The sequence below is a fragment of the Malaya genurostris genome, chromosome 3 (genome assembly GCF_030247185.1).
Source record: "Malaya genurostris strain Urasoe2022 chromosome 3, Malgen_1.1, whole genome shotgun sequence".
Taxonomy (NCBI): domain Eukaryota; kingdom Metazoa; phylum Arthropoda; class Insecta; order Diptera; family Culicidae; genus Malaya; species Malaya genurostris.
The window spans coordinates 214,143,932-214,160,371 of record NC_080572.1 but is presented as its reverse complement, the minus strand read 5'-3'; the positions used below and the strand labels follow the sequence as shown (position 1 = coordinate 214,160,371).

Below are 16,440 nucleotides of genomic sequence, written 5' to 3'. Positions count from 1 at the left end.
CTACTCATCCACTCATTTATTCATCCACTCATTCATAACACCATTCACAAACTCATTTTATTCATTTTAAGTTTTTGCTATTGATTATGATATTAAAAGGAGGAGGTTTTTGTGCCATCTTGAGCGAGAACTGGTGGCACAGTCAGCTCAAGAGGGTTTTTTTCCTTCTCCGATAGATAATTTATTAGATTTTGCTTTAAAAATTTTTTGTTAATTTTGTTAATTGATTAATTTTATTTTATTAAGAGCCCCTTAAAAGGAATCTTACATTCCACTGGGTGCTCTCTCATATTGTAAATAGTACGTTCCCTTCTTTGTTAGTATATAATCGTTAAATGTAAATACCTCAGCTGTCAACGTCGCGATTTTTTGTTTATCTTTCCTGATAGAACTTTTTTTTTTCTGAGCCGAGGTATGTATGTGTCCGTGACCAGGAAGCTCCGATTGAGTGAGCTTTTTGGTGCGGGGGAGTGTGGAGGGCATTTAAAAAAAAAAAAACAAAAATATGTGGAAATAAAGGAAAAAATGTGCATTCAATTTTCTCAGAAATGGTTTAAAATTATTTCTAAAACATTTTATTCGGATCCGATTTCCGGTTTCGGAGCTAGAGCGCAATAAGTGGAAAATTTTAAATTTCATGAGTATTTTTTTTACAAACGATGGTCAAAAACAGATACAAATCCCATAAAACTGACTAACGGTACTACTGGTCCCCCATTTAATGTTCCGGAAGCACCGAAGGTAGTAAAACTTCAAAAGTAGAACTTTGATTTCTCAGCGATGCTTGAACTGATTTTCACAAATCTTAATTTAAATTGAAGCTCATATTGTCTTAAAAGCTACTGTGGAATTTCATCCGGATCCGACTTCCGGTTCTACAATGACAGGGCGATGAGTGCCACGACTCTCAAACCGCCATATAAAATGATGATACAAAGCCGATACATTCTGGCACGGAAGAAGAAAACAAAACACGCCTTCAGAAATGACGCAACACCGAAGCACATTACTAACTCACTTTCCTCAGATATATCGTAACTAATCTTCGTCGACCCCCGCAAAAAGGATATCGATCCCAAGGGGTCTATATCGACCACTTTGGGAACCCCTGCTTTAGAATTTCATCCCGATACAACTTTCGGTTCCGAAATTACGGGGTGAAGAATGTTAAAAAATGTTTACTCTCACTTTAAGCGGTGAAGCAAAAAACATAAAAAGATATCTAAATACAGCCTATCAAATCAATTCCGACTATCCTGGTTGACGATTTCCGATTCCGGAAGCACCAAAAATAGTGGCGAACTCAGACTATTTTCTCATAGATGTTGCTGGCCATATGAACCAACTTCGGATATTCCGGTCCTCGAAATTAGGTTTCGGAAGTATTGGACTTAGTGGTCAAAAACTACGAAAAGGATTACTTTTCTTAAAGATGGCCAAAAACTTAAAAATGCAAAATCCCTGAGTTCGATGTGGATAATACTTCCAGTTCCGGAACTATAGGGAGTTTCGATTCGTAGATTGCATTCGAACAAACTTTATTCAATACAGGGTTCGCCATGTAACTTTTTTTTAAACATGCAATAAAACACAAACGGTTCATCCGATTTGAAAATTTATTTTTTCATATTTCCGGTTGTGGAATATGATTTCATTCAAATGGCTGCCTCGGCTGGTCTTGCAGTACGCCATACGGTCGGTTATTTCAGCTATGGCTGCACGAATGTTGTCCTTCAAGGCTTGAATTGTCTCTGGCTTGTCCACATAACACTTATCTTTGACAGCCCCCCAAAGATAATAGTCTAACGGCGTCAAATCACAGCTCCAAGGCGGCTAAACGACATCCAAATTTCGACTGATAATTCGATCTTCGAAGACTGTGCGCAGAAGATCGATCGTAGCGTTGGCTGTGTGGCACGGAGCGCCGTCTTGTTGGAACCAAATGATGTCCAAGTCTTCCTCTTCAAGTAACGGGAAGAACCAATCGCTAATCATGGCGCGGTAGCGTTCGCCATTGACCGTGGCGGCGTCTCCTGCCTCATTTTCGAAGAAAAATGGCCCAATGATGCCGCCAGACCAAAATCCGCACCAAACCGTCACTCTCTGAGCATGCATCGGCTTCTCCATGATAACGTGCGGGTTTTCCGTCCCCCAGATGCGACAATTTTGCTTACTAACATACCCACCGAGATGAATATGTGCCTCATCCGAGAAGATGATTTTTTGGCAAAAATCGGCGTCTTCTTCAAAGTAAAACTGCACTATTTTCACGCGTTCCTCAAGCGTATACACAACCATTTTCGTTCAGCGGAAGGGTTAAACTAAGCTTCTGTCAAATCAGAAGTGACATTAAGGTTACCAATGTCGAAATAACCGCTAGTTAAAAAAAAAAAAATGTTAGATGGCGGACCCTGTATTTATGATGGTATGAGTAATATGAGAAAGGCATCAGTACACCACTAGGTGGATTAAGACAGGCTCTTAAAATCAGATTTTCAATTGGAGTTTCAACTAAGAAAAACAACGATTGAATAAAATAGTAAAGGGGAATGATAAAGTAGACCGCTATTGTTTTATAATTGGAAATATATAAAATAGAATCCTTATAACCGACATCCTTAGTTTGGCTAATATTGAAAGCGTTCTATAAAAGTCATAAGTCATATCGGAAAAGTTCCTCAAGAACTGAGTTGTTGTGGCACCGTTTATTATCGTCTCATTTGAATAATATTGGTACAGTACTATCCCCAAACGATTTAATGAATGAATGTTTCTCCTAGCTTGATAATTACAACTCTTGATCCTTACTTTGCCTTGTTGGTGATGAACAACTAAAGGAAATCCATTATCCTCTTGCAAGTTGTCTCATAAAACCGTCTCCAATAGCTCAACTCAACTTTTCCACAAAAGCAGAACTCATCCATCGGATTTGCGAAACTAGCCTGACACCCGGGGGGAAAACTACTTTCTTTACGCGCTTTGCTGCGATTTGAATATCAAATTTACCTTTGCAGAACTTGCTTCTCTTTAATCTCTGAATAGCCAGCTTTGTAAGGATCCGTTTTTATGATTGCTTTGAAGAAAAGTTCTTTCTTTTGGTATGCGTCGCATAAATTTCCATTTTCTTTTTTCCTCCGTAGAACAGAAGAAAACGGTCCACTCAATAATAATCCTACGAACTAATGTAGTCTTCGATTGTGAAATTGAATTGCATCCGTCGACTCTGGCGATGCTTGCGAACCCACCCAGTTAAACGGCAGACAGCACAGCAGTCTACGAAATGCGTGAAAAAATCTTTACCCAAGAGTCCCTTTGCGAGGATTAGTCCCAGATGGCATCCTTTGCTCGGGACGGCAAGCAAGACTGTGAGACGATTGCGTTTTTGCGGTCAGTTGTTTCAGTGTGGAAAATTGAAGGAAATTATTTTCCATGGTTTCGGCTGAGGCTATTAATTTCTGTCCGCACAGTCCCAGTGCAATGTGTGAACAATGGTTTCTAGCAGGAAGAACTGAAAAGCCCAAGCAGAAGTGGGACGCATAATCCTCTTAGTGTTAATTCTTAATTTATTTAATGAAGTAATTTTGGAAAACGGAAAGGAAGAAGTTTGAAGAGAAAACATCGGGAGAAAAAAATGCCCGCTCGTAACGAACGAGATAACTAATGGGGTAGCCCTTCCCGAAGGTCGTCTCGTGGACTGGGAAATTCTGTGGTTATTAGGATTTCCGCAGAAATTGCTTTTGCCAATAGCCCACCGTGGTCTGGGCTCCTCTTTTTTTTGTTCTTATCCACATTATTTTCTACGTACTACCTGGGAGAAATTCGTCCTGGTGAAAGCTCCCGAGCCGGCTGTTGATTTCGATAAGAGTCGACTATTGAAGCGGGAAATGAAGTCTATCAAAAAAGTTTAATGGCATGTGGGATGTTTGGGACTTGAGCACAGTTAGACTACCTCATTACAAGTTGGAACGATCGATCAGGATTCAGCTTCACAGGCACGACCAAATCGTCCCCGGTCGAATCGTTGGTGTCTCATTTAGTTTTCAGCCGTAGTTGAGAGTTTTCCTAAAATAAATCGTTAAATATTGCAACCGTGACGGAAATTTTAAACTAAATTAACTCTCCGAACATGGTACGGAAACTTTGTTTGGTTTGAATTTCGCAGCCGACACAACCCACTCAAGCTCACCGAAAACAAAATTCTAATGACCTCATCAAACACTGCTACCATGCTTTATTATTGTGCAACCTATCTCCAAGAAGTTAATTTCCAGGAAATTGCTTTGTGATTCTTTCGCTTCGGTGCATTTCCAGTATTCAGCACAACGACCTATAGGAATCACCCGGTGGAAAAGCCCCGGAAAAAGCAAACCTGCAGTGTGCAGATGGGTATGCGACGACCAAAGCGGAAAACTCCTTTGGACAAGACCAGACAAGACTAGGCATTGCTTTATCATTTCATTAGCAGTGATTTCCACATTCGGATATATGAGAAAAAGTTGCTCTTCTTGCATGCGGCGACGATCCGCACAAGGATGCAGCAGCAACCGACGCCCTTTTTTGTTAGAAGTAGGATCATGTCAAACTTTTCCTTTTTTTTCTGTGGTAGCACGGTTTGATAAACTTCGTTCAGCCGATATTTTCATTACCCAATCGAACATTGTCGGTTCAACCTAGTTGGTAGGCAACATAACCATATTTCCGCTCAATCGAGTAGACTAAATTACGACATCACTTTTGGGTCTTTGCAAGTCGATTTGGCTATTGAAATAGTATGGATGCACTCCACATCCAACGTAGAACGTGGATTAGAACTTTATTGCAAGTCGAGGCAAAATTATGTAAGTGAAAATTAGTTTTCTGCCAGCTTCGAGATACTGCCTGAAACTTCTGTTGCTAGGCATACCGGAGATTTCCACTCCAGGCCTCTTTTGGGTGCTATATGAGTTGAAACTGCTGCTGCTAAATGCGATTCACACAATATATATAGATTACCTTCTTAAGCGTATTCGCACTGTATATCATACTCTTATTACGTGTCACTTTGAAACGATCCCAGGCAAGAGTTAAGAGAACTCAAATTCATAAGAGAAGTAATTGGATGAAGTAACTGCGATCTTTGCGTCGTTACGTTGCGTTGATTTTGTTCATCTAAAAAACCATGCAAAATCGTGATTTTTTTCCTAAGCCTCAAATGATTTGTCCTCAAATTATCAGGTGTACAACTTTGCTTCCGCCGTTCTTTTTTCCAAAATTAAAAGCTTTATTGCGAAAAAGTGCTTACAGATGTATTATTCAAAGTATTGTCCGTCGCTAGCGACAACTTTCTCCCATCTTTCCGGAAATTTTCGGATCCCGTCTCGAAAAATGGAGTCCTCCTTCGACGCTGTCCATGAAGCAATCCATTTTTCCAACTCTTCGAAAGATTGAAAATGTTGATCTGCCAGGCCGTGTGCCATCGAACGGAATAGGTGGAAGTCAGAAGGGGCGACATCTGGGGAATACGGCGGGTGGGGCAAGACTTCCCATTTCAGCGTTTCCAGTTACTTTTTGACCACTTTTGCGACGTGAGGCCGAGCATTGTCGTGTTGGAGGATGACTTACTCATGTCGCTCTTGATATTGTGGCCGCTTTTCTTTTAGCGCGCGACTAAGGCGCATCAGTTGCGTTCGGTAGCGATCTCCTGTGATGGTTTCACCCGGTTTCAAGAGCTCGTAGTAAATCACACCGAGCTGATCCCATCAAATACAAATCATAACCTTGGCGCCGTGAATATTCAGTTTTGCCTCCGACGAAGAAGCATGCCCGGGCTTTCCCCATGATTTTCTGCGTTTAGGATTATCGTATCGAACCCACTTTTCATCACCGGTTACGATTCGATGTAAAAACCCCTTACGATTTTGTCTTTGAAGGAGTTGCTCACATGCAAATAGACGGCGCTTGATGTCCCTCTGTTTCAACTCGTACGATACCCAGTTTCCTTCTTTCTGAATCATGCCCAGGGTCTTGAGACGTTTCGAAATGGCTTGCTGACTCACTCCCAACGATTCAGCAAGCTCTTCTTGGGTTTGGCACGAATCTTCATCAAGCAATGCTTCTAGTTGTTCATCTTTGAAGGTTTTTTCTCTTCCACCACCATGTTTGTGTTCGACATCGAAATCACCATTTTTAAAAAGTTGAAACCACTCCCGACACGTTCTTTGACTCAGAGCAGCGTCATCGTAAGTTTCTGAGAGCATTCGATGCGCTTCAGCTGCATTTTTGTTCGAAATGTAACAGGGATCTAAAACTTCCCGCAAATGGCGAGAATTGGGCACTTAAACAGACATTTTCGAGCGTGAATAATATGAAAACAAGAACAACAATCACTGAAACGGCGATGACAATTCGGTAGGCACTGTACACACTCACTTTAAAGGCATTATCATCTATGTATTTTGACCAGCCTCAGCCGGTACAGCCACCTATCGGAAAACGGCGAAGGCAAAGTTGTACACCTGATATGTCAAATGGTTTGACCAATAAATTTAGGTTCTACAATTTTTTGTACATGAATTACTGAAGCTATTGCTGTTTTTTATCAATCAACCTCAAGAAAAATACTTCCGATGGTGGTGGTGAGCTCAATTCGTCCGCGTTCGTTATCGTCAATTTTCGGTTTTGGGTAATATAGTAGGCACTCTTTCTGGTTTCATTTCATTTGGTAACCCAAAATATGTTTTTCACATAGTTCCAAACAGAGCTAATGAAAGTCATTTTCATTGACTCAAAATAGACGAAAATGACGAGAAATTACTGTCACTCTCAGCATCGCTTGCAAACTATGAGAACGAAATTCATGTCCAATCAATAACATAAGCGGGAGAGTAGTTTCAAAATTGTGTTTTTTCTTTCATTTGCCCTTTCAGTCATTTGCAGTTTTCAGTGAATATCCCAATAGTATGAAGTGTCGATATTAAACCGAAGTAGTGAGAATTGAAAATGACAGAAAAAGGTTTCACAATAACTTTTACCTGTTGGTGCTCGAATTTGGAGTAGTTTTGGTTTTCAAAGAGGTTCTGGGATGTAATTACTTCGATTTGTCATATTTTTGTCACAATTTATAGCCAAGCGTCACCGATTTTCAATACATCGATGAAAGAATGAGAATCTAAAATCTGCTAATGCTACCTGAGGACGTTAGTTTGGTTTCGTCTTGTGACGTTGGCAATTATTCTCGTTCATTTTTTTTCAAAGAGAAACGAAGATTATTCGTCTCTCTTCATTTGTTCTGGTGTTGGTCATTTACGAATGAGACAGTAAAATATTTAGAATGAGGCTGTGGGACTGGATTCTTTCATTGAGAATACGTGACAATCTTAAGCTCTGGTTTCAAATGCACGTTTTAAGTCGACTGTAGGATGATTCGATGATGCCATTGTGAAGGAACCTTTGTTGAGAAAATCATGATCAGAAAAAGCTCGTTTCTTTATCACTAGTGTTTGTTGTTTGATGAACAAGAGAAGATGTTTAGATATATGGTACCGGTCGTGAGGCGGCTAGGATTTAAACCATTATTCAATGTAAGCTTACCAACCCAGTTTTGTGGTAGAACTGTGTCTACCACAGCTCAGGGTGGCGGAATTAGTACACGCGTATGCACGGATTGCATTAGAACGCAGGTTCGAGTCCTGTCTCTGAGTGTTTCTTTTTTGCAAAAAAAAAAACACTTTTCCTGTGAATTTTTTATTCATTTGGCTTCTCCAATACAAGTTTCCACTCAGTCATTGTAAAACTGAGTTCAAGAGATTTTCTAAAAAAAATCATGACTGCAAAAATCACTTCCGAGATTTTCATTCATGAAACAAGCATCCACAAAACTCAGAATCTCGAAGTTAACAAGTGATTTTTGTAGCAGTGAAACGTGATAACGAGTTTTCACGCACAGAAATATCGTTTTAGAGACAATCGAAAGGCAGAAGAGCCACCGATGATATTTTGATACTGAATTTCCACTACGCTTCAGTTCGACACGTATTTTCGTCAATAAAAAAAACTATACTGAATTAATTCTCAGCTGAATCGCAACTGAGAAATAAATAAAAAACTACAAGGATCAGCCCCATGGGGTTGTTCGAGACATTGATGTGGAGGCAACCAAAATTTCTAATGATCGACATTTTCAATTAATCGTCACACTTTTGAATCCGCAAATGCACGAGAGTCTGCTTAGTCTTTATTATGAACCAACACCGAACACGCGAACCCAGAATATAGACTAAATTTTTCGTGATTTGTATTTGTGTTGTACCCGACGAAATTACATCAATGGCCCAAATGTATGCAATTATATGTTTGTACATGCTTGCGATACAGATATCGATATTTAAGCTTCTCTTCGCCAAGCTTGTGTTCAAGTTTTGTATGCAAGCAGTTATTTTTATAGCGTTTCTCTACCATTACTACCATTCTGCGATTTCGGTTGAAGCGATAAACATTTTTCTCATTATCAATCGAGTTCATCTTATATGAATTAGAAATTAATCTTATGCACTCAAAATTTACCATAGGGTAGTTGTCAGTTTCTCAGGCGAAACGACATAACATGGGATTTCATCCAATCTTTCATGACACAAGATCTGAGCATAGCAATTAAAGATCGTTTTATGGCCCTTTTTGTCTTGCTGTCCAGCAACAACCTACCTCTAGCAAGCTACGTGTAGGACTGAAACGTTAGCTATAATTTTGCTTCTATTTATAGCTTCGCGTGCTTCCAACAGCTTCGCTTTTGCATCGATTAACCAATCAGAGCGCTGCTTTATCTTTGATATATAGCTTACTCCTTCAAAACCATCGACTATGGCAGAGAAATCCAGTATGCCGGAGATTTTTTGCTGACAAAATAGGACACTGCTAGCTATTAATCAACATTTCAATGATATACAATTAAAAATACATGACTATGAACATTCAAATCAATACGTAGAAATATTTCCGATCAAATGGTGACATAATATTAATAATTGATACAAAATTGACTGAACTGTAATTGTTCAAAACCTGACCACAATTCTACGTGTACTTTTTTTTTAAGTTTTTAATTTGCACCCCTATATAGAAAACAAAAATGTGTTCCACATTAATATAATATTTTTTTTATTGACTGTTCTGTTGATAAGTGAATAATTAGCAGTTGGAATTTGGTCATTTTGAACATTTTCGGCACAACATGAAAAATTGTACCGTATTTTTATCGTTAACAAAGTGATGTTTTGTTGATTTGTGAATCTTTAACACTTTGAAATTGATCAATTTGGACATTTTTAGTAGGTGGCTCAATATAAAAAAATGTAAAATTTTTCAAGCATCGCGTTGAGAATAGTACAAATTTTTACATTTTTGCCTTTCTCGTATAACGGTGTAAACCAATTTTTCAACCGAGGCGCGGAGGGCCGAATGCCACATACCAATTGTCTCAATTCGTCGAGATCACAAAATGTCAGTGCGCATGTGGTATGTAAACTATTTTTCATCAACTTAGATTCCAACGGAACGTCGTATAGTACCATATATTGTAATGATTTCCAAAGAATATCGATAAACCGGAAGTCGCCATCTTGGATTTCGAAACGACTTCAAACATCGTTTTCCGGCACCTATTAATCAAATTCGTTTCGAAAATACCAATATTGTCAGGGTTTTCAAACAAATGCAATTAACCGGAAGTCGCAATCTTGGATTTCGAAATGAATTCAAACATCGTTTTTCGGTACATACACATCAAATCCGTTTTGAAAATACAACATTCCCATCCGCATTCTATTATTATTCAGATTCTCTATTTAAATATTGAGCAATGTTGTCTACAGTACAGATCTGAGATTTGTTGTTCTCTCTGATACGTTTGGTTCTTGTGGGCACACCTTTAGGAGTGGCTTCAGTGCCTAATTATGTTTATGGCAGTTGAAAACAAATTGCTGTATCCAGAGATGCCAGGTTCACAGATTAATCTGGATTTTACAGACTCTGAATATATGCTGCACGGATTTTAAAAATGACACAGATTTCCACAAATTCCTGAAATCAATCAAAGACTGACAATGAGCCACTAAAAGTCATCAAATTGCTTTAAAAAACAAAGTGTCCGAAAGAGCGTTTAAAAGTGACGGGAACTTTTTATGTTCAGACTAATCTTTGGTTCGAACATAGAATCAAAAAAAAAAATGACCTGGCATCCTTATTTGTTTCAGTTGCAACGTCGAAGCTGTTGTGTTGATGACATTATTGATAGATTTGCACGAGTTTCTTCTATTGTATCGATAATACGGAATAAGTTTTATTTAAAAAAATCCCATCCAGAAGTACATCGGTTATTTCACTGTATTGAGAAACTCAAGCGAATATCAATTGTGCAGTATTCAGTTTTCACTAACAGCGAACTCAGTGCACAACCCGCAAATGTTGCCACGAGATGCCCCTGATTTCCATGTATCTCCGATTTCGAAACGACCCCAAACATCATTTTTCAGTACCTACACATCAAATCCGTGTCGAAAATATTTATATTGTAAGGGTTTTCAAATGATACCAAATGAAATATATATATATATATATATATATATATATATATATATATATATATATATATATATATATATATATATATATATATATATATATATATATATATATATATATATATATATATATATATATATATAAAATTTTCAAAAATTCCAAATTACGTAAACTTTTGGGTTTTTACGAACTAATTAGATTTGGTATTTTGGCAAAAGCATATCCAGATCTATGAAAATTTATCGCGATCTGACTTCCGGTTCCGGAACAACGGTGGAATATGCGTATAAAACAGTGGTCTTGATTCTATTGAAAATTGCTGGATAAATTATTGCAAGCTTAGATTCATATAAAAGGTCTCATAGTTCCATAGCCACCTATTGAATTATGTCCGGATAAGACTTCTGGTTCCGGAGTAATGATGTGTAAAAAAATAGAAAAAGTGCACTGCACTGTCTCATAGTCCCATATAACCTGCTATCGAATTTTTTTCCGAATCCGACTTCCGGATTAACAGGGTAAAATGTGCAAATGGCTGAAGAAAAGTTTACTCGATGTTCTTTAAACCCCAATTTTTGCACACTTTGATTAAAATGTAAGGTAAAATGTTTACCAAAATTGAAAAATTGTATTTGATTTTCTCGGAAAATTCAAGAATTTTTTTAACATACTAAGATTTGAATGAAAGGTCTTATAGTCCCATAGTCTGCTATTAAATTTTATCCAGATCCGACTATCGGTTCCGGATTGACGGGGTTAAATGTGATTGAAATACGCAAATGCACGGCTGAACCGATTTTTGCAAACTTTTACTATGGCTAATATTAAGGCTATGCAATCGCTGTGAAAACCGACCTTACAATCGAGGCCCAGAGGGCCGAGTGTCATATACCATTCGACTCAATTCGTCGAGGTCACAAACTGTCTGTGTGTGTTTGTATGTATGTGACAAATAATGTCACTCAATTTGCTTAGAGATGGCTGAACCGATTATCACAGTTTTAGATTCAAATGGAAGGTCTTAAGGTTCCATACAAAGTTCCTGAGTTTCTTTAAGATCCGACTTCCGGTTCCAGAATTACAGGGTAATATGCACCTGAATAGGAAAAATATAGTCACACACGTTTCTCAGAGATGGCTGAATCGATTTTCCCAAACTTTAATTCAAATGAAAGGTCTTATGACCACATACAATTTTCTTGAATTTCACTTGGATCCGACTTCCGGTTTCGGAGTTACAAATATGTGCAAATTTTTTGAAAAAAATCGCACTCAATTTTCTCGGCAATGTCTTAACCAATTTTCACACTAACTAAGGAGCAAATACAAGGTCTTGAAATTATATAAAAGTCCCCGAAAACTTGATTCAGATCCGACTTCCGGTTCCAGTATTACAGTACGATTAGTGAAATTTTTTAATTTCATGAGTATTTTTTCACAAGCGATGGCAAAACGTGGTGTACATTTTCATCAAATTTACTGCTAAATTCATCTAGTTGGCAGATCTTGTTAGTTAGTGAATGTATGCAACTACTTTGAGACAACTAGTGTCAACTAGTAGCTCCAGAATGCAGGTTTAGAATTAGGATCCAAACTTCACTTTCACAATTCTAAAAGTGTAATTGAATTCAGGAAGATTTTTGACTAAATTCCAGATTTGGATTATAGAACTCAGTTTCGAAGATGATTTCTAAATCCAGATTTGAAAACTGAATTCTTTGCCAGACTTCTGTAACTAAAAATCAGAATTCAGTTCCGAACCAGAATCCTGGACTCAAATTCTGTTCCAAAAGTGAATTCCAGATCACAGGTTCAGTTACCAGTTGCTCAATCCAGATCCACAATTCAGTTTTAGAAAGCGAATGCAGAATTAAATTCCCGAGGTCGGATTCAGAATTCAGTTCCAGATTCTAGCATCAAAATTAAATTTCTGAACTTAGATCCTGAATTCAGTACTAGTACTTGGCTCCAAAATTCGGTTCCAGAATTCTAGAATTCAGATCAAAGAAACCGAACCATTCATTTTATTCGTATTCACCTCATCCGATTATTACTCTGACATTACCCACTCGCCTTTTCTGATGTTTTGAATTTCTGGTGGTTGTTTGAAATCAAAACTGCGATTTGTCACGAGATAATCCGCCATTTTGTGGTTGTAAAACCTCCCCAAAATAACAAACCAAAAGAAGGTAGACGTTGGGGTTGGGTATTTTATACTACATGAAATAAGGCCCGAGTCTAATAAAGAAAAAGTCGATTTTTTTACCGTGAAAACTTTTGTATTCTTTAGATTTGTCAACGCCTTCAAAATAGGCTTACGTTTCTGCAATGACCTCAGCATTCGATGAAAATTTATTTCCCTGGAAAAACCTTGTCAGGCTTGGAAATAGAAAATAGTCGCTTGGGGTCAGATCTGGAGAATACTATCATTCAATTTCACCGTTACTTTTATACATGAATGCGCTGGTGCACCTGTTTCCATAGCTTAATGAAAACCAGAACTCGTCTGACATGATCAGCTGTTATTCAAACACTAGTGGATAGATTGTCATGACATTTGGTATTGGGCCATCTTGAGATTTATCCTCAAAAAAAATATACACGGTTCGAAACTATTCACGTCTTTTCTGTGAGAGATCCGTATCTTTTCATTCCATGTAGTATGTAGGAAGTGTGTGAAAGTGTTTGAAAACAATTGGTGAAGTAGTTTTGAAATGACGATGGACACTTTCGAGAAAAACGCGTTTGAAGTTTATTGTCTATAAAGTCGAAGGAAATAATTCTTCATGGGACGCGTATGGTCTAACAAATTCGAAAAATCATATTTTTTCTTCAGTGTTTGTTATAAAAGAATAACTGCGTCGAACTGGGTAGATCCATGCGATTTATATTCTATGCCTGCCTATACAAAAAAAGGCTAAAACAACTGAAAGGTAATTGATAAAAGTGGGTCATTTTGTTGGATAGAAACTGCCGTAAATGCACCACAACAATTACCGCTCATTAGTGACGGTTTGTGACATCGCGCGACGCTAGTGTGAGTTAAGTTATGCATCACAGTAGAGATTTATATTGATATAAAATATTTTTGTTGAATAATTAATCTATTATTTGCGCCAATTTAAATGAGGTTTGTAATAATTATTGCGCAAACCCATACGGGAAATTTTAAAACCGCCAAGTAATATTAGTACCCTTCTGTAGAAAAATAAATTTTGAATGTGAGATTTCGCTCGCCTTGAAGAACAGTTCCCCAGTTCTGTACTCACCCTTACGGCGGCTCCTAAAGCTAAAGAGAGATGGACAAAATTGACACTTACCTCCAGCATGACGCAGCATATGTGATAGATACACTGTGTGATCGAATCTGCCGAACCGCTGAGCGTGACGGCCCGTTCCGTCGAATTTGGCAACATTTCACTAGCGACCTGGATGGAGCACCCTGTGATTTCACGAATCTCCTTGATCTTCGAACCACCCTTTCCTGTGCGGACGAGAGAGAGAGAGAGTGAGAGAAGGTAGAAATTAAAATATACATTCACCGGTTGGGACACAAGTTGTCCTGGCCACGTACCGATTAGAGAACCACACTGACTAGCTGGCACGATTAAGCGGATTGGAATCTGTGTTTTACCCTGTGCATTAGTATTGTCTTGGAACTGTGAACACCACTGAAAATGGAAAAAAAGGAGCGAAGAGAGAAAGGTAAATAAATCAACTTTTGGTCCCGAAAACCTCGCCTCCGGACGGAGCATCCAACGACGACTTACCTCTTCGAACTTCTTTGTGATCAGTGTGAAGGCTTTGTAGATAGCACTGCGGGAACCGGACACCGTGACGATCCGCTCCGGACAGGATCCATCTGATATGTTGATTTTCGCACCGGACTGAGAAAACAAAATCGAAAGAAAAACATGTTAGAAACCAAAGTTCAACGTATTCTTTAGATATGAAAGTTATTTTCGGCACGTTCTGACGGGACAAACCGGTGGGCAGAATGGGACGAAACTTTGGGTGGTCCGAAAAAGTTGTTGCCTTTGTCGATGACTAGATGGAGCTGATCAGCTTCTCCTTTTAAAATTAGTATGGAAGGAATTCTGGCCGGAGCAAAAGTTGAACGCCAAGGAATGTGATCGGTCATCCGATGGAACCGTTTTGCCAAATCACATCATTCCCTTCCCGGCTAAACTATTCATCTAATGGCAAGATTCACTACAATACTTACTTCAAAAGTTAAACGAGAATCACTTGTTCAAATGAAAGTTTTCTCGTTTCGATTTTTCTTTTCAAACTCATCTCGAAGCTAAGTTGTATCATCGGTAGCATCTGCTTGGACACATCGGTAAAAAGCTTGAGCAGGCCAACATTTTTACTTTCCTTTTTTTTCTTCTCTCATTTTCATTCAAAAATTTTCCAGCGTTTTTGTTTTCTCTTGCACGACCGACCCTCTCTGATTTACTTCAAGTTTGTTTGTTTGCGCTCAACATTTCGATGGAGAGTCGAACCGGTTGACTTCCTCTGGATGCGGTCGCCAGCACGAAGTTCAAAGTTTATGCAATGCAATAAACGAGGGGTAGTTTACTCAAGTGTTTTGCACCGCACCCTGGCAAGAGAAACGAGGAAGGGTGTAAATAATGTTCAGAATGTCATTCCCGGGGTTTCCCTATTGCGATGCATGCTAAGGTGATTGTGGGCTATTAGGATGCAATTTGTTTCCAGAACTTGTTTGCATGTTATTCATATTGTAGTTGAACGCAGCCAGGGGGGAAGGGAACCGTGGTTTATGAAAAGTGTGTTGAATGTTCACAACAAAGGCTTTCTTATTTCGGTTATTCTAGGGTTTAGGGTTCCCGCGCGTTTCAGTGTTTGTATCGTCATTGTCTGAGTTGTGTAGATTTTTAATCATTCCATCTTAAAGGAAGTGTTTGAATGCTTTGCTTGTAACTGTAAAAATTCAAACGATATCGAAAAATTAAGACCGTGAAAACGCATCCAAAAGTATCAATATCTACCAAATTCCAGGCAATTTAAGGATACCCTACCATAAGATTTGACTGCCTCTGGTGTTGAAAAACTGAACATTGGGGAACAAAGGATCAAAAATGTGGCTTTTCTCAACAGCGTCATTGCAAGCTGAGAAAATGTTTTCAAGGTAGGTATTTCCTATGCATAAAATGAGTATAATCGATTGATGATGGAGTTTAAAAATTTATAATTGCACCAATTTCCCTGTTTTCTGCCTTTACTTCGAAGACTGACTGTAAAGCTTTGAAAAAAATTAAAACGTCAAACTAACAGGTATTCCTGACATGTTAATAGCTCCCATGAACGGATCAGTGCTGGAAGAATCATGATCAGAAAAAGTTCATTTATTTTTCACACGTATAAAAATCAGTTCAAGAGATTTTCTAAGAAAAAATTCAGTATCTGAAAAAATCACTTCCAAGATTTTCATCCACGAAACAAGCATCCACAAAACTTTGAAGCTCGAAGTTCACAAGTGATTTCGTATGTCAGTGAAACTTGATGGCGAATTTTCACCCACAGAAATATCGCTATAGAGATAATCGAAAGGGTATTCGATGATATTTCGATGCTGAAACCTCAGCTACGCTTCAGTTTGACACCGAAGTGATTCGTGCACGATTTAATTGTTTTATTTTCATAAATGAAAAAAATATCTGCTGAATAAATTCGCGATTGAGAAATAATGACTGCGATATTTTCGTCGCACGTAGGGTGGTCAATATGAACAACAACTTTTTTCCACATTCCAATAGTAATTATAGCGATGGAAGGCTGTTTCAATTCCAGCCGGTTGATGATTACACTGCACTATTTAGAGTAAACCCAATAAAGCGCTATTTAGCATCAATTTGATTTATA

At 38.3% G+C, this 16,440-nt stretch overlaps 1 protein-coding gene across 27 annotated transcripts in view; it reads right to left on the bottom strand.

Annotated features, from left to right (window-relative positions):
• Nucleotides 1-16,440, bottom strand: part of LOC131434773 (poly(rC)-binding protein 3) — a 731,715-nt gene that overhangs the window by 164,104 nt on the left and 551,171 nt on the right. For all 27 annotated transcript variants that reach the window (XR_009230388.1, XM_058601873.1, XM_058601870.1 and 24 more), the window contains 3 exons: nucleotides 14,325-14,441; nucleotides 14,129-14,225; nucleotides 13,875-14,038 (listed from right to left, as the gene is read on the bottom strand). Coding sequence is in view for 26 of the 27 variants with exons in the window: in XM_058601873.1 (XP_058457856.1) it covers nucleotides 13,875-14,038; nucleotides 14,129-14,225; nucleotides 14,325-14,441 (378 nt within the window). In the remaining variant the exon portion in view is untranslated. The remainder of the gene's footprint in view (nucleotides 1-13,874; nucleotides 14,039-14,128; nucleotides 14,226-14,324; nucleotides 14,442-16,440) is intronic.